Consider the following 25,128-nt stretch of genomic DNA (forward strand, 5'->3'; position numbering starts at 1 on the left):
GCTGCCAAACTTCCAACCCCAGGAAATAATGCATTCGTCCCAAATCCTTCTTGTCGAATTTCGTGTCTAGATTCTTCTTGCAATCCCTGGTGAGCCTGGATGATCTTGTTAGGAAGAGATCATCCACATATAATACTAAGATTAGAGGCTCATTCTCTACAACTAGATAGTAGAGATTTGGATCTGTGTCACTCTTGACAAATCCCATTTTCTGCAAGTAGCCATCGATTCAACCATACCATGCTCTAGGTGCTTGTTTCAGCTCATACAAGGCTTTCTTCAATCTGCATACATGAGACTTCTTCTCATGTGTCTCAAAGCCCTCTGGTTGTTCAATGTATACCTCTTCTTCTATCACTCCATTCAGAAATTCTGTTTTGACATCCATCTGATGAATCTCCCACCCCATCTGTGCTACAAGAGATATCACAGTTCTAATAGATGTATACCTGGCTACTAAGGCGAAGGTCTCTTCGTAGTCAATTCCTTCCTTCTGAACATACCCCTTAGCCACAAACTTGGCTTTTCATTTTTCAACATTGTCGTATGCAGCATATTTGATCTTGTAGATGCATCTCGATCCTACCACTGATCTGTCTTGAGGCCTTGGCACTACCTCCCAGACATTGTTCACCAATATGGAGTTGTACTCCTCTACCATCGCATCCAGCCAAACCTGATGTTGAGATGCCTCCTAAAATCTGGTAGGCTCCCCATCCTGAGCTACTATTGCCTGATATCTATCTGGCTGTTTTCGCTCCCTCTTATTGTTCCTTGGCACACCGATGAAGTCCTCTGCATCTCGCAGAATTTGACGAAGTTCCCTGCTCGTTTTTCCTCTTCCAGTAGGTGCTTCTATTAGCTCCTCCTCATCCTGTGATTCTTCCTGACTCGAGGAAGAATTCTTTTTTCCATTGGTTGAAGAGGTTTGACCAACAGTTCCTCTTTTGACTGCGCCTTGGAAGGCATTTCTCGAGATTTTCCGAAAGCCCTGTCCTCCATGAACTTCACATCTCGTCGAACTACTACCTTCTTGCTCCCTAGAAGATAGATTCTGTATGCCTTAGTGTTCTTGCTATATCCCACTAGATATCCTTTTTTTGCAGTTTGATCCAGCTTCTTCCTCTTTTCCTCGAGTATGCGGCAATATGCTAAGCTCCCAAATATCCTGAAATGATTGACTTCAAGCGTCTTCCCTGTGAAGACTTTCTCTGGAGTAATCTTGCCCAATGCTCGATGAGGAGTTCTATTCTAAACATAGACTGTTGTGTTGCATGCTTCTGCCCACAAGAATTTTGGCATTACCTGATCATACATCATGGCCCTAGCTGCTTCTACAATAGTCATGTTCTTTCTTTTTGCTACTCCATTATGCTGCGGATTGTAAAGAGTTGTCCACTCTCTTTTGATGCCCTCCTTAGTGCAAAAATTAGTGAAATCCTTATCAACATACTCTCCACCATTATCTGAGCGCAAAACTTTTATTTTCTTCCCAGTCAGATTCTCCACTAGAGCCTTGAACTCTTTGAATCAACAAAATACCTCGTCCTTGGTCTTCAGAAAATAAATCCAAGTTTTCCTTGAGTGGTCATTAATGAAGGTAAGGAAGTACTCGGCACCACTAAGAGCTTTAGTGGACATGGTTCCGCAGATATCTGAGTGTATCAATCCTAGTACATGCTTGGCCCTATTTTTACTTCTAGGAAATGCTGCTTTGGCATACTTTCCTAGAGCACATCCTCTGCATACATCATCTCGTTCCGTACTAAGATCCGGAATCCCTGTTACAGTGCTCCTGAGAATTCTCAGAGCCCCATGGTGCAAATGTCCCATTCTTATGTGCCATAGTTCGTTCAAATCAGTGTTGCACGAAGCCCCCCCCCCCCCCCCCCACGGTTCTAAGCCCCGAAGCGCGTCCCGTATGAAAGCGCCTAGGAATCTTGGCCGGAAGCGGCGCTTCCGAATTCGGAAGCGGCGCTTCGGCTTTTTTAGCCGCTTCCTGGAAATTTGGAAGCGTTTTACGGAAGCGCCACTTCCGAAGCGCGCTTTGTATGGCGCTTTGGTCGTCGGAAGCGTGGCGCTTCGGAGGAGGAAGCGTGGAGCTTCGGAGGAGGAAGCGTACGCTTCCGTACGCTTCCAGAAAAGCTTCCGGAAAAGCGTTTAGAAAATCATTTTTTTTCAATTTTTTTTTTAATTTTAGGTGAGTTTGCTTGTTGGGGGTGGGTCTACCTTGGGTTAGGGTGACGAATGAAGGCAAAAAAAAATATAAATATAGCAGATGCTCCCTCATGGTAATGTTAAATTCTTAAAGTAAAAGTGACATTCTCCTTTATTTTTCATTTTCATCCTTTTACTTAAATTTTTAACATTACCATGAAATGACTCAGGATGTTTGAGAGTGGTTCTAGCCTCATTGGACTTCATATGGAGAAAATAGAATTTCATATCCTATTCAAAATTCAGCAAACTTAACAGTTTTCAGGAATTCAGGATTAATGGGATTGTGGCATTTCATTAGATTATATCAATTATGAAGGTATGCGATTAGCATTTAATCAAGAGCACCAAGCCCTATATGTACCCTAGTGTTGGTGGTGTTAATTGTTGAACTCCTTTGTCACGCGGCACGCCCTTAGCAAAAAATTACCTTTCAATCAAGTCAAAATCATCGATCAAACATGTTAAGCTTTTTCTACCATATTTTAAGTCTTGAATTAGGTAGTTTGATCAAAATTGGGCAATGTTGACTAATATCTCTAGATAATCAAGGTAGAGGCAAAGGCTAGACAAGAGGAGAAGAATCTAGATTCTAGATAATTAATGTACAATGGATGTTATATCTATCTTGATTTATGCAAAAATATGCATGTTTTCATGTCTTCTACAATTAATTTGGTATTTGGGATGTTTGTTTTGAGTATAAATGCAAAAAAATATAAAAATATATATATATAGCAGACGCTTCCGCGGATGCTTCGCTTCCTAGATTTTTGGAAAATGACGCTTCGGCGTCCCCGCTTCCAAAAAACGCTTCCGCTTCGCTTCCGCTTCGTGCAACATTGGTTCAAATCCTTGTCTCCATGACTTCCTATTAGTGCCATTGGTGATTCTAGTTGTAGTCTGTACAACCTGTTACTTTTGATCCCGATCTGCTCTTTCTTTTTCCACCTCGGGCGTTTGACGTATACTTTCTCCTTGATGAAGAAAACGTCATAACCTTTGCCTTGAAGTTGCGACACGAAAATTAAGTTCATCCCCAATCCTGGTACATGCAACACATTGGTAGCATGGAACCGCTCTCCTGTTTCTATTTGAAAAACTATGGTACCCCTCCCTATTGGAGTACACTTTGCCTTGTTCCCCATGGTGATCTGAAAGTTCATCTTCTCCTCCTGATAATCTGAGAAACATTCCTAGATTCCTGTCATATGCCAAGAGCCTCCACTGTCTATATACCATACCTCTGATGATGCAGAGCTAGTCACAGAAACCACATCTTCTTCCAGCCTGGAAGCCAACATAGAGAAATCAAAATCACTCTCTTGTCCAATTTTCTGAAAATCTGTGCGAGTTTCCTGATGTAGATGCCTCTGCATCATGGTCTCAACCTAAGAAACTGGATTCACTCAAAACCATGGACGAATCCCGAATCGGTCGAATCGGACACGATTCTATGCCGATTCGTGTCAGGTTTGGAGGGCACGTCGTGTCCTATTGTGGCACGTCGTGTCCAGCAACGTGCCCTAATTTACAAATCGTGTCTCGATTCTGAAAAGCGAGTCTTGGTTTTTCGATTCGTTTTGAGGGTTTGCGATTCGGTTTGAGGGTTCTGCAACGTTAAAAAGGGGCGTCCCTCTCAGGCTTCAGCTCATTCACTCATTCAGAATTCTTTGTTGCTGCGAGGAGCGGACTGCCGAACGACCACAGTCCACCCAACGTCACTGCGTCAGGCATCGCCGCATCGTTAAACTGCAGGTAAGCAGCCACAGCCGCACAGGCATCGTTTAAATTTTAATCGTTATAATCACCGGTAGAAAACCCGAGCAGTGGCAATGCTATGTTGTAAACCCGTGATTTTTTAAACCCGTGTGGTTGTAAACAGTCATGACCATAAATCAGAAAGATCGTCATCTTTATATAATACGATACCACCATATCTATGGAACAACTAGCTTACATATTTTCAAAAGGCATGGCTAATCGCAGTTCAGAAATCATGGCAGAAAAAGTGTTTATTAGGGTCGTTGAATAACGATGGAAACGTGAGGTCTATAAACGTGTTCATATGTTATTACAAATCAGGACAGAAAACGTGTAGTTATAAATGGAACTCTGTACAAAACACTGTGGCTCTGTTAATATTCCATTCAAGTAAACAACATAGCAGAATGCTGAAAGTTGTAATCGATTTATCTGATCAATGTAAAATTAATCTTTATGGACGATTTCCAAATGCAACATAATAATCCTACTGCTACAGAAACTCAAGTGGAACTTACTTCAACTTAACAAGGCATTCTATCTTAGTGAATGAACTGAAAAAACCATGAACTGAACATATTGAAGTTGTTTACATTAATCATTTAATGGCATGTCTTACAGCTTCAAAAAATTGTAGGTAGTGATGAGTATTATGTCTGCACATTAGGAAAAGATTCAAAGAACCGTGAACGTATTAGTCCATATGGCATATATAGATAAGTAAATAACCTGTGGGCTGTGGCTGTAGGCTGTCAATGTCATCAATGAACTAAGCTATTAGCTAAGCATGCCCATAACTCAGTCAAATCCCAGTCCTGAGTCCACTCAAATATAACAAGTTATATATATGTATATAAATTTAGGTAAATAGTTTCGTAATACAGCAGTTTGTTCATTTTTATAGCAGTTTGTTCATTTAAATTTTTACAGCAGTTTGTTCATTTTTTTTACAGGTTGAGGTAACATGGCTCAATCAAAAGCAGGGGCAGCAAGGAAGGGCAAGAATGTCATGGGTAGAGATGCTCTTCCTCCCCCAATATCATCAGAGTCTGCTGCAAGTAATGTTGAGGGAAGAGGACTTAAAGACAATGAAAAATATCCATTGTGGAAATATGTCACAAGAGAGGATGGGCCAAACAACAAGGGAAAGGGAGGAGGCAATGTGCAATGGAAATGCAACTATTGTAACATTTCTTTCAAAAGCACGTATTACCGTGTGAAATCACATTTGTTGGCTATACCTGGTTGTGGGATTGGATCTTGTAAAGTTATTACTTCACAACAGAGAAAAGAATTGGAAAAGGAGGCCAATGTTGGTATGGAACATGTGGCACTGGCTTCAAAATCAAAAGCACCCAAGGGCAAGAATGAAGACCCCCTTCCATTTTTGAGGAAAGCCACCACCAAATTTCCATATGAGAGTTCTACTTCTACTGGGGGACAAGCATTAAAAAGAAGATCACTTGGTCCAATGGACAGGATTTTCCAAAAAGAGAGACAGGAAGAGCTTGATCTCACCATTGCCTTCTTCTTCTATCAAAACTTCATATCATTTAATGTTGCACGTTCACCTTTATTTGTTGAGATGTGCCGAGCTCTAACTCAAGGGGCTCCAGCAGGGTATGTGCCTCCTGGGTCAGAGAAGCTGAGAACCACATTGTTGACGAAGGCAAAAAAAGAGGTGCAAAAAATGCTCGAGCCTATTAAGGCATCATGGCCAACATCTGGGGTTAGCATTGTTTCTGATGGATGGACAGATCCAGCACGACACCCAATCATCAACTTCATGGTGTCTTCCTTGAATGGTCCAGTTTTCCTGAAAGCAGTGGATACACTTGGCGAATACAAGGATGCACAATTTATGGGTGAGTTATTTATTAGAGTTGTTGAAGAGGTAGGTGTTGATTCTTGTGTGCAAATCATTACAGATAATGCACCTGTTTGCAAGGCGGCTGGCATGATTGTGGAAGCTAAATATCCACAAGTGTTTTGGACACCTTGCATTGTCCATTCATTGAACTTAGCACTGAAATCCATTGCTTCTGATGTGCTTTGGATTGGAAGCATTATTGAGGATGCAAGACATATCCGTAACTTTGTGCAAAATCATACAAATGCCCTCACTATCTACAAGGAGTACAGCAATCTATCATTGTTGAAGATTGCTGATACACGGTTTGCATCTTCATTCATGATGTTGAAGAGGTTGAGGGAGGTCAAGACTGCTCTTGGGTCCATGGTTATTTCTGAGTTTTGGTCTTTTTGGAGAAAGACAGATCAGGCAGCCTCTAAAAGAGTGAAGGACACGGTACTAGATGATGCTTGGTGGGAGAGGGTAGATCTAATTATTCGGATCATGGACCCTATCATCTCTTTGCTTCGAGTTGCAGATACAGACAAACCCATCCTAGGAGAGGTTTATGAGGGATGGGATTCCATGATTGAGTCTGTGAGGAGCATTATTCTACAGAGTGAGTGCCCCCAGTATGAGACATCACCAGAGGCCTTCTGCGATACCATACATGATATTCTTGTCCGCAGATGGGACAAGAATTGTACACCTTTGCATTGTTTGGCTCACTCATTGAACCCCAAATACTACAGCCATGAGTGGCTGAATGGTGGACCTTCCCGCAGATTCCCTCCTCACATGGATGGTGAAATCTCACAGGGGAGGAAAGAGGCATTGAAGCGGATTTATCAGGATAGTGCATTGCTTGCTGAGGTGGAGGATGCCTTTGCAGAGTTTTCCACTGGCACTGGTCGATTTGGAGGTTATGATGTGATTAGAGACAGGGGGCTTAAGAAGCCCTACTCTTGGTGGGCAAATCATGGGGCAACAAGCCCTCCTCTTCAGCAGTTAGCCATGAGGCTCCTCTCTCAGGTGACTTCATCCTCTTGTTGCGAGAGGAATTGGAGCACATATGGGAATTTGCATACTGTGAAGAAGAACAGGCTTGACCAGTCCAGGACAGAGACAATGGTGTATGTGCACACCAACCTTCGTCTTATTTACAGGCAAAGGGAAGAGTGGTTGAGGGGAAAGACAAAGATGTGGGATGTCTTTCCTGAAGATATGGGTCTGGACACCACTGTTGAGTTGGCATTGGCCAACATGGATCTCGGTGATCCAGTGCTAGACCCTATTAGTTTTGATGACTTAGAGGGGTCAACCTCCATACCAGCAGATGCAGAGGCGACTATGGATACAGGGAGGAGGAGGATGCAGAGGAGAGCAGTGGGGACCATGATGATGGGGACAGTGATGCTGATTCTGACACTGATTGATGCCTTGAGGCTTGTATACCTATAGTTGTTTTATATTTTCTATTTCTATTTGCCATTGGCATTGCACCAACACTACCTATGTAACAGATTTTGATTTGATGACTTAATGAGAAAACTACAGTTGTCAGTGTATTTATCTTACTATCTTGTAGTTGTAAGTTGTCTTTCAGTTATGAATTATGAATCATGATTTAAATTTTTAATAGATTTATCATTTATGTGACCAGTACCACTGACATTTATTTGAATTTGTATGTACTATGCATGCTAATAGCTATAGATGAAGATCTATGTTTGAAATCAATAAATTTGTATCATTAATTAAAATTTGTGTAAGAAATATGCTAATAAGTAATAACTAATTTTTAATATATATATATATATATATATATATATATATATATATATTTTTAAATATATATATATATATATTTTTAAATATATATATATATTTTTTTTAATAAAATAATATATAACGTGTCCTGTTCCGGGGGTCAACGTGTCCCAAATCCGACACCACGAATCCCGAATCCTACGTGTCCCGAATCCCCGTGTCAGGTGACTTAGGTCTCAACCCATAATTGATTTTCCCTTCCTATCTCTGATTACTTGCTATGATACCATGTGAAAATTCTATTACTGCAACAACTGATTTATTTTACCTACTTATTTCCCAATAAGTTATTTATGAGAATCCTTTAGTAAACATTAAAATAAATTCTACTGCAGATATCACACCGTAAAACAGAAACAAACACATGCACAAGAATCTACATATCAACACAGAGATTTTGGAAAACAGTGGCCGGACAAGCCTAATGTGGGAAAACCGGTGCAGCAAGGGAGGATTTTATTATTCAGCAATTCTTCAGTACAACTCGGTGCCAAACTGGCTTATCCAACAGAGAGAAAATTTTCCAACACTTCTCCCAGTCTCAGCGTCAGGCTAGCTAACCTTTGCATAGCTCCCAAATCCGCTACGTCAGCTCCTGCTTCTCTGCGTCAACACTGGGCCTCTCTACGTCACCCACGCAGGCCCTCCAGTGATTGCGCAGTCTACTGCCTCTACGTCTGCCTCTCCAACCTCTACGCTGGTCTTCTGGTGTTGTTCCTGACTCTCTGTTCCGCACTTGCTGCTTCCTACTACTCTCCAGACCACTAGTTCGAATTTCTCAGCTAACCCTGCTCTAGAAATTGAACTGGCTAGTCTCCCTCATTGTGTTCTCCAACTAACCCTCAAGCCTCTTCTTATACTTATCTCGTTGGTCCATCAACGGTCGAGATTAAACCTCTAATCAACGACTAAGATTAGATTTGGCTTGATCCATGACTTTTGGAACCTTCTAACCTAGTTTTATATTAATACCCATTAATATTTTATTTTTCCTAAGTTTAGACTTAGGAACTCCATTAAAAATATTATTTATTTTAATATCTCCCAAATCGGGTACAATCTGTCTAAACCATTTCTGGGTCTTGGAGATCTTATGTGCTTTAGCCTCTCCACCAATTTTCATGGCTAGAGCACATCCGATACTACCCTAAATCAACGCAGTCCTCTGTATTGTTGATGCTTGGTTTGCTATCCTTCATCCACTGCATTGCTGCAATTTGTACTGCTGCCCATGACACTTCCACTGTCACTGTTGCATTTGTACTGCAGCTCCCTCTCAATATGCTACATCATGCTCCCCATAGCACTGCCACTACTAACTGTTGCACTGCAACTTAGTTGCTGAGAAGTAAGCAACTGAAAAGCCACCCAAAAGCTGACATACTGGTCAATCTGGATACCTCGTGATGCTGAAGCTACCTTTACTGCTAATTTGTGTTGACCCTATGATGCTACTGCGCTATTGTTGTACCTGCTTTGTGCTCCCGCACTGCTGCAACACTCTACTGCGCTGCTTCAGACTTTGGCACTCTAGCTCTGCCATTGTCACTTCGTCATCCCTTGCACCAACTGACTCCCGTCATTCTGCTACTATCATTAAACGCTCCCATAGCCGTATGTGATCCAAGAGTTTGGAAACCTCAAGGATCCTGCCCCTTTTGTGTAGTCCTCTCGACTACAGCTCTATGTTGCCCCACCTCTTCTCCAGAGGTGCATGAGCACTCATAGCACAATCCTCATCATCGTCCTCGTTGTTTATTTGTGTTAAAATTGGCAACTAGGGCCAAACTCCATGTGGGTCATCTTATTAATGGAAGCTGATATTTTTCTTGGATCCCTCTCATCGAGAGGCGTAGGATTGATCTAAAGATCATCCATTCTGATAAGTATTCATGGAGATATGAATTTATTTGTGTTATGGGACAATTCATCGAGGTCGGCCAGCAACCAAATAAACCCCACCTGGGCTCAATGTTTTAGTCTAAATAGAGGTGGCCTTCAAGTCATTTCAACACACTTGGGATCTCTTCCTCTCTACTTGTCTTTGGGTTTTAGTAGGAGGAGAGATCCTAAGGGATAGCACTACCCTAATCACAGAGGGCAGAATCTGGTAACTCTGCCGGAACTGTCGGGAACTATTAGGAACTGCTGGAACAACTGGAATTGTCGGGAACTGCTGGGAACTGTCGGGAACTACCGAAACAATCGGAATTGTCGGGAACTGTCGAAACTGCCAGCAACTGTCAGAATTGTCAGGAAAGCTAATGCAGAGGGCAGAAGCCGGAACTGCTAGGAATAGCCGGAATTGTCGAGAACTGTTGGAATAGCCAGGAAAGCTGATGCAGAGGGCAGAAGCCGAAACAGCCGGAACTGCTGGGAATTGCTGGAACAGCCGGGAAAGCTGACGCAGAGGGCAGAAGCCGGAACTATTGGAAATAGCTGGAATTGTTGGGAACTGCCGGAACAGCCAGGAAAGCTGACACAGAGGGAAGAAGCCAGAACAGCGGGAACTACCGGAATAGTCGGAAAAGCTGACACAGCGGGAAGAAGCCAGAACAGCCGGAACTGCCGAAATAGTCGAGAAAGCTGACGCAGAGGGCAGAAGCCAAAACTGTCGGAACTGCCAGAACTGCTGGGAACTACTGGGAATTGCCAGGACAACTAGAGCAACTGTCGGGAATTGCCGGGACAACTGGAGCATCTGTCTCTGAAGGAGAGTTGCATGCAAGGGACAACTAACTAACATTGGGACAGTTGTATGGTACTTAGTAGCAAGTACACCAAGCATGCAAGGGACAACAAACTAATATTGGGACAGCAACATGATACTTAGTGCAGCAAGCATGTATTGGTATAGCTAGTATGCAAGGGACAGCTAGCATGCAACAACAAGCATGCTAAGGACAACAAGCAAGCAAGGTGCAGCCAACACATAGGTCAGTATGGCAACATGGTGCAGCAATGGCACATAATGCAGTACAGTGATGGGTACAATCATGATTAATGAAGCATGATGAGATGCAACATAGTGATGATGGGTGCAGCATGGTGCAGCATCGTGAGGTGCAGCATGATGACGAAATGTAGCACAACGATAGGTGAAGGAGTCACCTTGGAGAATCAGTTGAAGCAGCATGTCTTCAACTGATCTCATGTATCATCTTCTTAGAGATGATATATGCTCTTATCTAGATAAGTCAAAGTGTTGACTTCTATTGTAAATGTACTATCTCTCTCTCTCTTTCTGTTGAACTATTGAAGAACATATAAGAAGAATTGATCAAGGGTTTCCCCACATTGGGGTTTCTCCCTGGCTAGCGCCACATCTTGTGTCCTCTTGTCTTGGCTTGTCTTCTGCGATTTATAATTCTTTTCTATTTGCAATTTACTTTAATGCTGATGTGATTGCTAATCTGGAAAAGATATTGAGCTAACTGTGAAAATTGAAATAAATTGCTCTAAGCATAGAACATACCTAAAATTAACAATTTGCGGTAGCATCGAATGTGCTCTAGATATGAAAATTGGTGGAGAGGCTAAAGCACGTGAGATCTCCAAGACCCAGAAATGGTTTGGGGAAATTCTACCTGATGAGAGAGATATTAAAATAATTAATATTTTTAATGGGTTCCTAAGTCTAAACTTAGGAAAATAAAAATATTAATGGGTATTAATATAAAACTAGGTTAGAAGGTTCTAAATGACATGGATCAAGCCAAATCTAATCTTAGCCGTTGATTAGAGATTTAATCTCGGTCATTGAAGACTCAACAGAAAAAGTATAAGAGGAGGCTTGAGGGTCAGTTGGAGATACACCAAGTTGATCAGTCAGTTCGATTTTCTAGAGCAGGGTTTGCTAAGAGAAATCGAACCAATGATAAGAGTTGTAGCGAGGGGCAGTGAGTGCGTAGTAGAGAGGCAGAGATAGTGTCGGAAGACCAGCGTAGAGGTAGAGAGGAAGACGCAGAGTCAACAAAAGCTATGTAGAGGGTCAGAGTGACTGCGCAGAGGGCCAGAGGGCATGCGTGAGTGATGCAGAGGATCAAAGAGACTGCGCAGAACATCAGAGGGCTGACGCAGTTTCTCATAAAGGCGTTGGAGAGTTTTTGTGGAGCAGGCTTTTTGAATATCTGCTTCCGTAGAGAAGTATTACTACCAGATAGATTTCTCTGTCGGGTGAGCTAGTTTGGCACCCAGTAATACTCAAGAAAAGTTGCTTAATAATAAAACCCTCAAAACTGTTGCACTAGTTTTCCCAAGTTGGGTTTCTCCGAGGACGATTGTCCAAAAATAATGGTGTCCCTTGTGTGTTTGTCTATTTCTTTCAGTTGATGATCTGTAGATGGTTGAGAAATTAAACAAGTAAGTGAAATAAACCAGATAGTGCAAGAACAATTTCTAACGGGTTAGACTTAGAAATTTCAACACTTGTCAGCTTTCGCTAGAGTAGCCTTTGATTCAGACTTCTCTTCCTTGCACTTCTTCCGAGGGCACTGAGTGGCGAAATGTCCTAGTTCCCCACATCTGAAGCATCTGACTTTGGTTATGTCTTTCTTTTTCCTCTTCTACTGCCTTGGTTGTTCCACTGATGCAAGAGTTGCATCCTCCTCTTCCTCCTTCTTGACTCTGACTCCTTTGTCGCTACTTCTTGCCTTGGTTAACCGCCTGATCTCTTCCTGTCAAAGAGTTGCACATATCTCCTTCAAAATGGGGAGAGAAGCCCTGCCCAAGATGCTCTAGACAAAGGTCTCCCAAGTCTTCAGTGACTGCATTTAAGGCAGTTCTGACCATGAACTCAGGATCTGGTGTAGACCCCACGAAGTCAGCTGGTCTCGAATCCCTTGCAACCTGAGAAGGAAGGGATCGATTTCTTCTCCCTTCTGCATCTGATACTGTCTCAACTGGTTCTCAAGCAACATCATATGTTGAACTAAAGTTCCCTCATACAAGGTGGTCAGGGCCTCCCACATCTCCCTTGCTGTTTCCTTTTTAGCAATATCTGGGACCACATGATCCTTGACCTCGTCCAAGATCATGCACTTTGCCTTTGGTTGAGCCTCCTCGTATTTCTTGAGAGGATCAGCATCGACCCATACAACCATCACTTTCAAGGCATAATCCTTGATGCGATTCTTGTCCAAGACTGCCAGGATCCTAGCCTTCCATATGACAAAGTTGGATGCTCCATCTAATCTGTCTTGATCCCTCGGTCCATTAACTGCCATCTCTATTCAAATGAGTGTCGAACAAGTTCTCTTCTCCTCTTTCGCTACAGCGCAGCAAAACTCGGATCCAGATTTCTTTGGCACTAGAAATCCTCTAAGGAACAAGTTCCCTCTAAACTCCCTCTGAGTCTTTATTTCCTTCATGGAAATCCTTCCACCAAACAATGTCGAATCACTCCTCTCCAATCCTCCTTTGTTGTTGCTCAGCAACCCAGACCTAGATTTCTTTAGCAAGAAATTTGTTAAGGAATTGACTCCTTCTACCTTGGTTCAGTCTCCTCAGACACTGTTCTGCACCAGCAACAACAACGTCCCACCAACACCTCAGATCTAATCTGCACTACTCCCTCTACCCCAGCAACTGAAGAATCTGAGCTCCTCAGGCTCTGTGCAGTCATTGTGTGAGCTAGATCAGCTCCTCCTGGCCACTGCGTCACTCCTTCCTGGCTCAGAAAGATGACGTGGCTCTGTGTGAGCCTGATCTGCCCCTCTGCTTCTGCACTGGCCTAGATAGCTGACAAAGTTACTGTGTGGGCTCCTCCCAACTACTATGTCGCCCTCACCTAGCTCAGAATGCTGACACAGGCACTACGCAAGCCTCTGTGTCACCTCTTTTGCACTGCATCGCACTCCCTCTACGTCTCTAGCTCTGGAACAGTGCTGTCACTCGAGACAATTGCCTCTCTGCAACAGATTTGTTGGATCTCCCGGCTGATGGCTTCAATATCCTATGATCTGCAATGCTTTGATACCATGTGAAAATTTCTGAATCTTTACAAACAGAAATCCTACTGCAGTCACTGGTTTAGCATCTCCTACTTGTTATTTCATTCAACAAGTTATTTAATTTATAAACAATGATGAAAAACACTACTGCAGACTACATTGACATACAAATCATAAACTGAAATGATAAATGAGACAAACACACAAGGGACACCGTTATTTTTGGACAACACGTCCCCGAGAGAACCCAATGCGGGAAAACTGGTGTAGCAAATAGAGGGTTTGTATTATTAAGCAAGCAGAATCTGAGTACAACAGGTTTCCTCTCACACTGGCTAACCTTACAAAGAAATCATGACAGCAAGAAATAAATAAGAGGGTTTACCTCGTTCCTCAAGTCACAGCTGATCCAATGAGCGATCTAGCTCCTCCGACAGATACTGCGAAGTCCCTACACAATTAGTACGTGGGCCAACGTCTTGCCTTCAGAAGACTACGTCACCCCTTCTGTTGGATCGATTTGCTAGAGGAAGGCTGTTGTTCAGCCCTCTCGGCTCAGAACCTCACTTCTCCAAAAAAATCTCGGACTTCTTACGAATGCTATGCACTGGCACTGCAAGAGACCCTCCTAGACTGCGTGAGCCCTTCTTGGGCTGCGTAGGCCTCTACGCTGCCTCTCTAATGCTACTGTTGCATCTCTGCCACATACTCTTTGGATTGGAATTCCTTTCCGATCCAAATCTCTGCTTCTGCCCCTCTCACTGCAACTCAGATCAATGGTTCGATTTTCTCAGCAAACCACGCCACAGAAAAATCAAACTAACTAATCAACTTGGTGTATCTCTAATTGACCCTCAAGCCTCCTCTTATACTTTTCCTGTTGATAAATCAATGGTCGAGATTAAGTCTCTAATCAACGGCTAAGATTAAAACAGACTTGATCCTCATCTCTTAGAAGCTTCTCACCCATATTTTTATTAATACCCATTACTATTTTTATTTTCCTAAGTTTAGACTTAGGAACTCCATTAAAAATATTAATTATTTTAATAACTCACTATTCGGGTGGAATTTCTCCAAACGATTTCTAGGTTTTGGGGATCTCATGTGTTCTAGCCCCTCCACAAAATTTCGGAGCTAGAGCACATCCGATGCTGACCAAAATCAATAAAATAGACATGAAAATATTACTTACATGTGTAAAGAGTATATCCAATCACCAAATTATGCCAATAATGAAGCTCCAAGAAAAGAGAGAGATATCCAAAGTTCAGACATCAATGTTCATCCATTACATCCAAAAGCTTCCTCTAAAAGGGATAGCGAAAATCTCACAATAGATAAGAATACAATCCAAATGATGATTATTTTTAACAGCATTCATGGCTCAATCAAGGGCAGTAGGGAAGGGGCAAAGGAAGGGGAAGAATGTCACCATTAGAGATGCCCCTCTTGTTCCAATTTCATTAGGGTCTGCAAGTGTTCTCTCTATTGGAAGTGGGGCTACAACAACAACTTCAAATGTTGAGGGAAGAATTAATTTAGAAAGACGGCATGCTCATGAAAACAAATATCCCTTGTGGAAGTTTGTCACAATAGAGCAAGGGCTAAACAACAAGTTGAAGGGAGGAGGCAATGTTGCTTGGAAATGAAACTATTGCAACAATCATTTCATGAGCACTTATTACTGTGTGAAAGCTCATTTGTTGGCTTTACCAATTTGTGGAATTGGAGCATGTACATAGGTGTCTTTAGCTAAGAGGAAAGAAATGGAAAAATAGGCCAATGTTGGTGTGCCAAAGGTGGCTGCAACATCTTAAAAAACAAGAATGATGATCCCCTTCCGTTCTTGAGGAAAAGCAGCAACAAATTTGTCCATGCTTGGAGATTGTCAGCCTATGTTTTGGGAGTGTCAATTTGCCAAGGATGTTGGCTTGTTTGAGGTTCAACATGGTGTGTTACTCTAGGGTATGTACTATGGTGCTTTGGTGCACTGATTTGTTTGGTGATGGTTGTTCTCTTGTATGTACTGCTTTTTTAGGGATTTGGCATTGCTTGTGGATGTCGGTGTTATCCTTGTTGTGGAAAATTAGGTGTAAATTTGTTTTTAATTAGGCGGTCAGCTGTCTTTCTACTTTCAGTGCATTGTGAAAAATTGAGGTATGCCATTAGCTTTTGTCTAAGGGAGCTTTTTAAACAAAATGCCCAATCTTTGGATCACAAAGAAAATTTTGCTTTTCTTTCTGCTCTAGTGTCTCTTAGGAAGATGTTATGAAGTTGATTGTACCCTTCTGCATTTTTCTCTTTTGATTGTAAATATTTTTTTGTAAATATAAGATGTATTTTTCCAAAAAAAACCAGAGTATTTTTCTTTTTAATGTGAATATATATGTGGAACTATGTTAGTACAGATCATTCTAATAATATCTGGGATTATGTATTAATTGTTATGTATTAATTGATGTGTGTTTCATTGTTTCAGGCTGATCTTTTAGTCATCGATCCATTATTGTGGTGCACAATCCCTTTACATGATCCGTAATGATTCTTTACTATTTTATACATATCTTCTCAATTCTAGTTGACGTTAAGATGATATCTATGACATACAACTGCATAAGAGTTCTCTAGAAATTTCAAATCACCTATCATTTTTACTAAAAAGAACATCCATATGAAGAATGAAATTTTAAATCTCTTTTCACCTGTTTGATTTTATGAACATGCACAGGTGAAGTTAGCTTCATTTCATCCATTATGGGAGTAGGAATACAGTAGGTCATTCAATAGGGAATAGAAAAAAAATTTCATTTGGGATTTTTCAATCTCCTCGCTGAGAATAGAAATATCAGAATATTCTAGAATATGTAAATTTCTTAAATTTAATGCAGTCATGTTTCACTGTATGCAGCATTTCCAACCTAGTATATTGCATGAGAACAGAAAATATTGAATCGGTGATGTGCAATGGCCATTGGATCATGCGCAATCGAAAAATATTGACAGTGAATGAGGTATGAATACCAAATTACCGTACCTTTCATTAATTTACCATGTGGCCTCTGCAAATGAAGCAAACATTGTTTTATTTAATCTTTTTACTTGAACTTTCCCGATGTAACATAAGCATAGAAAACAAAACAAGAAACCCTTGGAAATCATAAATAAGGCCCAATTTTCAAAAATAATCTTTTCTAGTTGACAGAGAGCACTGGTATGTACTATGTAGTATGAATACCATATCCTAGGCAGACTTGAACTAGATGTAGGCATAATTGAACATTACTTCAGGATGTAGGCATAGTTGATTATTGAATGTTACTTCAGGATGTAGGCATAATTGACATTTCTCCCTTCATTATTTCTTATTCCATACATCTTCAAGAGCCATTTCATCCTTATAAGAGTGTCGTTAGCCTACAAACCTTGTTACCGCTAAATCTAGCAAGGGCCCTAGGAGGGGTTCCTAAGGGACAGCTACTAGACCAAATGACAACAACGGGACAAGGACCCACTATCACCTCATTCGATGTCCCTTGCTCTTTACAGACTTTCACCGATTGGAGGAGTCTTGGTATGGAGGAAATCACTTGAATGATAGGATCAATGGAAAGATATAACATGATTTCCTAGGCCCATTCAAAGGAGCGACTCAATTAATTATTCAAAATCCTAAAGTAAAGCTGAAAGGCTCCCCAAGAAAGACCTATGAAGGATGACCTCGGGCTTAGGAATATTCAAAAATGATGAATGCCTAAGATCAAAACTTCCAAAATCCCTCACTTGTGATTGATGTGTTTATACTAGGGTTCAAAGTGAGGCAAGGATGGCTCTTTCAATGGAAGGATTCAATTAAAGTGTGATCTTTGGGAGAAGCTAGGGTGACTTTCCATGAAAAACCCCTTGAGAGAAATATTATAAGAGACCAAGGGTTGAGAGATATACCGTGGTAAAGGCTCATCCAATAATCACCTATAGTAAGACTCAAGAGAAAAAGTTTTGAATGATGAACTACAAAGTGCAAACCTTTAAGAAATCCCCATGTCAAAGCAACTTCAAGGGTTCACTCTTGGTGTGATAGCTAGGGAATCAAACTATTTGAAATTCCACAAACGGAATTCATTCAAAACTAGAGGATGCTTAGAGGAGACATAAATGAAGAAACTTGTCGGGATGGAATACTAAAATTCCTCCTCCCTAAAATTTCACACCAACCCTAGAAAGTATCCTTATCCTTAGGGGACGAAGAAAAGAGGTGAAAGAATGATATTTCGTTAAGTTAATGTGATCACCAAGGATCTAGGATCATTGCTTGGCTATTGCGAATATTTGAGTCAAAATGATCGTGGTACATGAGCTACTGTTAATTTTAGGTATGTTCTATGCTTAGAGCAATTTATTTCAATTTTCACAATTATCTCAATATCTTTTCCAGATTAGCAATCACATCAGCATTAAAGTAAACTGCAGATAGAACATAAACATAAATCGTAGAAGACAAGCCATGACAAGAGGACACAAGATGTGGCGCTAGCCAGGGACAAACCCCAATGTGGGGAAACCCTTGAACAATTCTTCTTATATGTTCATCAATAGTTCAATAAAGAGAGAGAGAGAGAGAGATAGTACATTTACAATAGAAGTCAACACTTTGACTTATCTAGATAAGAGCATAGATCATCTCTAAGAAGATGATACATGAGATCAGTTGAAGACACGCTGCTTCAACTAATTCTCCAAGGTGACTCTTTCACTTATCATCGTGCTGCATCTCGTCATCATGCTGCACCTCACTGCGATGCACCATGTTGCACCCATCACAATGCTGAACCTCATGACTGCTGCACCTAATGTTGCATTGTTGTCCCATGTGCCATGGTTGAACCATGTTGTCATGCAACATGTCTCATGTGCTTGCCACAACTATCCATGCTGTCCATGCTTGCAATACTGCACCATGCTTGCCATGCTATCCAAGCTTGCCATGTTGCACCATGTTGTCCATGCTTGTTGTCCCATTGTGCCACTGCTGCACAATGACATGGCAGTCCCATCATTGTTCTGTCTCTTCATGTCGCTGTCCCATTGAACATTGTGGCACAATATTGTTGCTGCTAGTACTGTTGTCCCATCACGGCTTGTTATCTTAATATATTTATAGCAACCCAGCATTGTTGTTGTCCCTACAGCAACATAACATACTTACGCTGCTCCAAATATGTATGTACCATTGCCTAGTTGTCCTAGTTGTACTTCTGCACTGTTGCTCTGGGCATATGGCATCCTTGTTGTCTTGTTGTCTATGCATCATGGTTCCACAATGCTCCATTGCCTAGCTATCCACAAGATTGTTGTTCCACTGTTGCCTTCACTGTTGCTTATGTGGTGACTAGTTAGGGCATCTGGCAGCCCTTACACACCCAGCCAAACAACGCCTAAAATCTGCCCAAATTTGCCTTTAATTAATGCGGTTGTCCTCCAAGGGAAGGTTGTCCCCTTCGCTATAATTCTAGGCAACGTTCTAGCCCTTAATAATGGCTCTACCCTCCTCTCATTACAGTGGCATCCTACAGACCTAAGAACAGGCCTGTGGCAGCTTTTCTGTAGGATTGTTCCATGATCTAGGAGCTCTCAAACAGCTCCCTTTCTCCTCAGCCTTCTAGCAAGATACTTGACCTCCTTTCATCCCTTCAGTCTTCCTGAAATGGCTTCAGAACAACCCTATTTCACCCACGTTGAATTGCCTCTTCTTGCTGCAGACCTAAGCTTCAAACTTTGGCCTTCCTCCCTACAAGAGCACCCAAACAACTTCTCTTTCCCACGCTGTCTAGGGCAGCCTCTTTCTTGGTTGCGTAGAGAGCAATGTATAGGCTAGGGCTTCTTCTTGATAGCATATATATTAGGGTTGTCCTCCTTGTAGCGTTAGGGCTTCTCACTGGACTGCGTCCTCTAGATTAGGGCAGCGTTCTTCTTCTTGACTGTGGCTAGGGAAGCCTCAATCCTCCAACGTCTAGGGCTTCCACTCCTAGATTTCTCTTCCACTAACCAAGACAAGTGGAGTGAAATCAAGATAGAAGTGTGTGTATAAATGACTATCAATTCATCTCCTTTTATACTAAAACGTTGAGCACATGTGGGTTATATTTGATCGCTGGCTGACCTTGACGAATTGTCTTATAACACAAATAAATTCATAACTCCATGAATACTTATTGGAATCGGATGATCTTTAGATCAATCCTACACCTCTCAATGAGAGGGATCTAAGAAAAATATCAACTGCCATAAATAAGATGACCCACATGGAGTTTGGCCCTAGTTGCCAATTTTAACACTCCCTCTCAACTTGGGAGAACTCCATTTGCTGATCCATATGTCCAACTGTACTATCTCTACCATTAGTGCTCTGCACTGCTCTACTTTGCTCTGTTTTGCTCTGCTCCGCTGAACCATGAAGAAGAAGAATTGATCGAGAATATCTCATACCATTCTCTACTGACTCGAAGTCAGTTTTATTGATCCCAGATCAATATCATAAGAGAGTGTCTCAAACCACTCATATTGATCCCAAATCAGTTACATTGATCCCAGATCAATGGAGGTCATCATTGCATAAGGAGTACGGTAGATACAACAATGCATCCATCGATAGTACTACTATGGTCCCTAACCCCATTTCCCTGCTCATTGGCCAAATGAGAGGTACTTCCCATGAGTCCCAGACTGCATGGGTAGGATGCCTCGACAGGAGAACCATTCATCCTGTCCCTGAGTCGCCTCGGGGTATCACAAGAGAAGGCTGAGCCATTCACACTGTACACAACGCACCATTAGGGGAGGGTGAGTCGCCCTATGGTCGCATGTTGCTCTAATAGTACCCCAAGCCCCCCGGAGCTCCCAGAGCTCAATGCATGCAACATGCAAGACCCTCATAAGAAGGTATCTCAACGACTCCAAGTCGTTCGGGAAAGTCACAAATTTGACCTTTCCCCTGGGCTTTGACAGAGTGTCTGCAACCTGTACATCAGTCTCAATGTGATGGAGCCTCCTTGCTCATCGACATACCATATCCCAGATAAGGTAGTATCTGATGTCTATATGCTGGAGCAATCATAGAATATAGGATTCCTCAACAATCGAATCCCCCCTGGTTGACACAGAAGATCACGGTGGTATCCATCATGTGTACAAACAGCTCAATGAGGAGCTTCCACAACTAGGAAACTTCACACAAGGTCATACTCGTAGCTATGTATTCAGTCTCAGTGGTGCTCAAAGCAACTGTCTTCTGCTTCCTGCTCATCCAGGATATCGAGCAGAACCCAAAGGGAATCAGCACCCAGAAGTGCTCTTGAGATCCTCCACACTGTCTGCCTAGTCAACATTCGAGTAATCATGCAGCTTCACATTTCCGGCAGTGTATCTCAATTCATGAGAGATTGTGCCCTGACGATATCTCAAAAGATTCTTGGCACCAATCCAGTGAGGCTCAACCATATATGAGTTCATCATGCTAACTGCAAAACATATGTTCGGACGAAAGTTCACCAAGAACATCAACGCGAATGAGTTTATGAAATTCAAAGGCATTTCCCAAATCTGGTCTGGCATCACTACCATATAACTTCTTAAAGTTAAGATCCTCAAGGTAGTCACAGGCTTGCAGTTTACCATTCCGCATCTGGAATCCAACTCCCTCTTACTTCTGCAAATGAGAGGGTCTGCGCCTATCAAAAATAGGTCATCCTCAGAAGGTGCCGGTATGAGAGGTCTATCATCCACAACCTTCGAGCAATGGTTTGGATCGTCTTTACTCGTAGTGAATCTCAGCTTCATCAGACAACTATCAATCCTCTCATACTACGCCTGAGGTGTTTTGCTTCAAGCCATAGAGGGCTTTCTTCCACCTGCATACATGAGATTCCCAATCATGAATCTCAAGCCCCTGGGGTTGTTCCAAACCTGTGGACCAGCTACATGAAGGGAATGGTCCCCTTGTAAGATTTTCCTTCGGTACATCTCAGACATGTACCTTCATGCTATTTTTGAATTCAGTCATCCCTGTCACCATCTGACTCACATCCAGTAGGGCCCCATATTAAGTAGACCTCCAGTGCTATAGATGAGATGTGACAACTGACATGATCCCAAATGGACCATCCTACAACTTGATACAACCCTAAACTCAAAAGCATCTGTGAAAAATTCCATTTTCAAATACGTACCTTTCCATCGATGAATGCCACACTGAAACCTTTCACTTCCATTTCTGAAATAGTCACCAGGTTCTTCTTGCGATCATGTACACAAAAGAGATTTTTGTAAATGAATCGAGTTACCCTCATTCAATTGAGGGGTAACATTCCCTACACCCTTTCCCAGATAGGTGGCATCGACTCCAAGTATAATCCCACGATTGTTTCCATCTCTACTAAATTAGAGAGATCACCCTTGTATCCGATGAAGTGCCTTGAAGCACTACAATCAATAAGCCAAATTCCCACAGAATCTGAAGGAGAGGGCGAATACAAGATAACGCTTCTTTATCTTATCAGAAACAATATTTGATTCTTCATACCTGGGGTTTCTTGCTTTCTTTGAAGAGACAACTATTTTCTTGATGACCTGCATTACCTGTCATTCCTCCAATCATTGAAGATGTCCCTGGAATGATTGTTATCATCATTAAGTGATGTGTCCCTCCCATTTGGACACTCCTTCGGATAATGGCCGAACTTATTACAAACAAGGCATTTGCCTTTTCGTCCACCCTTAGATCCGGACTTCCCATTGAAGTGATCTTTAGATAGGTCATCAGAAGTTTCCGCTGTGAGATTCTGATAATGTTCTTTGCTTCAATTTCACCCTCGGTGAATTTGAAGAGGGATGAGGAATCCACTGATCCTTTTGTTCTTTCCCAACTGTCTTCGGTGATTTCTCTTTCACTCTTGCGTGGGCTTTGTCTTCACCTCAGCTCTAATACCATGTTAATTTTAGGTATGTTCCATGCTTAGAGCAATTTATTTCAATTTTCACAGTTAGCTCAATATCTTTTCCAGAGTAGCAATCACATCAGCATTAAAGTAAACTGCAGATAGAACATAAACATAAATCGCAGAAGACAAGCCAAGACAAGAGGACACAAGATGTGGCGCTAGCCAGGGACAAACCCCAATGTGGGGAAACCTTTGATCAATTCTTCTTATATGTTATTCAATAGTTCATCACAAAGAGAGAGAGAGAGAGATAGTACATTTACAACAGGAGTCAACACTTTGACTTATTGACTTATCTAGATAAGAGCATAGATCATCTCTATGAAGATGATACATGAGATCAGTTGAAGACATGCTGCTTCAACTGATTCTTCAAGGTGACTCCTTTGTTGATTTGGGGTAGCATCGGATGTGCTCTAGCCACGAAAATTGGTGGACAAGCTAAAGCACATGAGATCTCCAATACCTAGAAATAGTTTGGGCAAATTCTAAACAGTTTGGGAGATATTAAAATAATTAATATTTTTAATGGAGTCCCTAAGTCTAAACTTAGGGAAAATAAAATATTAATGTGAATTAATATAAAACTGTGTTAGAAGGGTCCAAAAGTCATGGATCAAGCCAGACTTAATCTTAGCCGTTGATTAGGGACTTAATCTCAGTCGTTGAATTGTCAACGAGAAAAGTATAAAAGGAGGCTTGAGGGTCACTTGGAGAATACATCGAGTTGACCAAGATTTCGATTTTCTGGGGCAGGGTTTGCTAAGGAAGTCGAAAGAGTGATTAGAGTTGCAGCTAAGGGACAGTGAATACAGAAGTAGAGAGGCAAAGAGGGTACCGAGAGAATCAACGCAGAAGCCGGGAGAGAGGGACACAGAGCCAGCCAGAGGTTCACGCAGAGCCAGCCAGGGCTCAAGCAGAAGCAGCGAAGAGCTGCGCAGTGCCTCAGAGAACCAGCGTGGTTGACGCAATGGGTCTAAGCACTGACGCAATGCCTCCAGAGGCTGACGCAAGGCAAGCCAGGGTGATGTTGGGCAGACACTGGACCAAAAAGGGCTGATGCTAGGGTTTTCGTGGGGCAGATTGGAGCTGGGAGCTATCAGAGTGTTTATCCGGGGTTTCAGCTGAAATATCTTCTTCCGAATAGAGAGGTACTACTGCTGAGATTATTCTCTGTTGGGTGAGCCAGTTTTGGCACCCAAATTGTATTCATAAACTGCATAATAATAAAACCCTCAGATAGCTGCATCGGTTTTCCCGCATTGGGTTTTTCTAGGGACATTGGTCCAAAACAATGTTACTTGGGAGCGGGAGCGGGAGCGACCATTTTCAGAAGCTCCCGGTTTGGGAGCGAATCCGGGAGCGATTTTTTAAAAATATATATTTTTTATATTTTTTAATTTTTGATACATATATGTCAACAAAAACATGTAGAATGATGAATTAGATATAAAAAACATAAAAAAACATAGATTGATCATTGAACCATATCACATCAATCATCTAGAAATTATAATCTTCATCAACCATGTCCACAAGTTAGTAAAATACATATTACAACTGCAACATATTGAGTCTCATGAATCATGATTCATCAAATTCAATCTTAAAGTTTCAACTTCAAGCTTTCAAAATTGAAAATTCAATATATAACATTTATCATCATTGATCACCAAAGTTGTACTTGTAAGCTAAGTTTAACCATTACAAGAAGTAATATCTTAGATATTTCTAAGTCCTAACTTCTAACTGTTAACATGAAATGAAATGTTATAAAATGAAACATGAATAATGAAATGAAATGAAACAACTTTAGTCTTTCACGAAGCATCATATTCATAATTCACTATCATTACCAATGAGTTATAAACTTATAATTGCCAACTTCAAACTTCAAATTTTCATTGTCACAGTCGTATATTGTTTACAAAAAATATCATTATGATATGAAAGAGTCAAGAGTCAAGAGTCAAGGACTCAAGACTCAACAGTTATGAAAACTAATAGAAACTAGAAAAGACAAGTACACTGTAAATCTACATGTGGCCCTTGCCACGAGAGTCTCCAGGAGTATAAGCAGGTCGTGGTGCTCTTCTAGGAGTCTCCCGCACAGACCGACGACTAGAACTAGAAGGCACATGCCCTCCCTGTGAGGGTGTAGATGGAGGTGGCGATAGCAAAGGAACAAGACTCGGACCTCGAGCACTGCTACTGGATGGTGGAGGTGGAGGTGGCATGGCTGCTGCAGCTGCAGTTGCTTCATCTTCATCACTTATAAGTTCCTCTTCCAGTTCTTCAAGATGCACTATACCATCCTCCAAATTGTCATCCTCTGGGTGATTGTCCCAACTTTTATATGTGGGATCCTCATAAGCCCGATCACAGTAATGACTCAACAACCTCAGGTTGTAGTGCACATAAACCAAGCTTTCTGCTCGGTTTCATTGAGTCTGTTTCTTTTCACATTGTGTATGAAGCTGTAGGTGCTCTAACACCTCTCTGCAGAAGAAGTATTCAC

General features: G+C 41.7%; 1 protein-coding gene across 2 annotated transcripts in view; it reads left to right on the forward strand.

The window, feature by feature from the left end:
* LOC149202697 (uncharacterized) overlaps positions 1-25,128 on the forward strand; it is a 451,520-nt gene that overhangs the window by 381,287 nt on the left and 45,105 nt on the right. The window contains exons 8-9 of one of the 2 annotated variants that reach the window (XR_016253903.1): positions 16,097-16,152; positions 16,526-16,617. Coding sequence is in view for 1 of the 2 variants with exons in the window: in XM_089403210.1 (XP_089259336.1) it covers positions 16,097-16,152; positions 16,526-16,628 (159 nt within the window). In the remaining variant the exon portion in view is untranslated. Of the gene's footprint in view, positions 1-16,096; positions 16,153-16,525; positions 16,629-25,128 lie in introns of those variants that run through there. The other variant, XM_089403210.1, reaches the window with a different exon arrangement.

Source organism: Pinus tabuliformis, chromosome 2_1 (genome assembly GCF_031772625.1).
Source record: "Pinus tabuliformis cultivar Carrire ecotype Pingquan chromosome 2_1, CPIR1, whole genome shotgun sequence".
Taxonomy (NCBI): Eukaryota; Viridiplantae; Streptophyta; class Pinopsida; order Pinales; family Pinaceae; genus Pinus; species Pinus tabuliformis.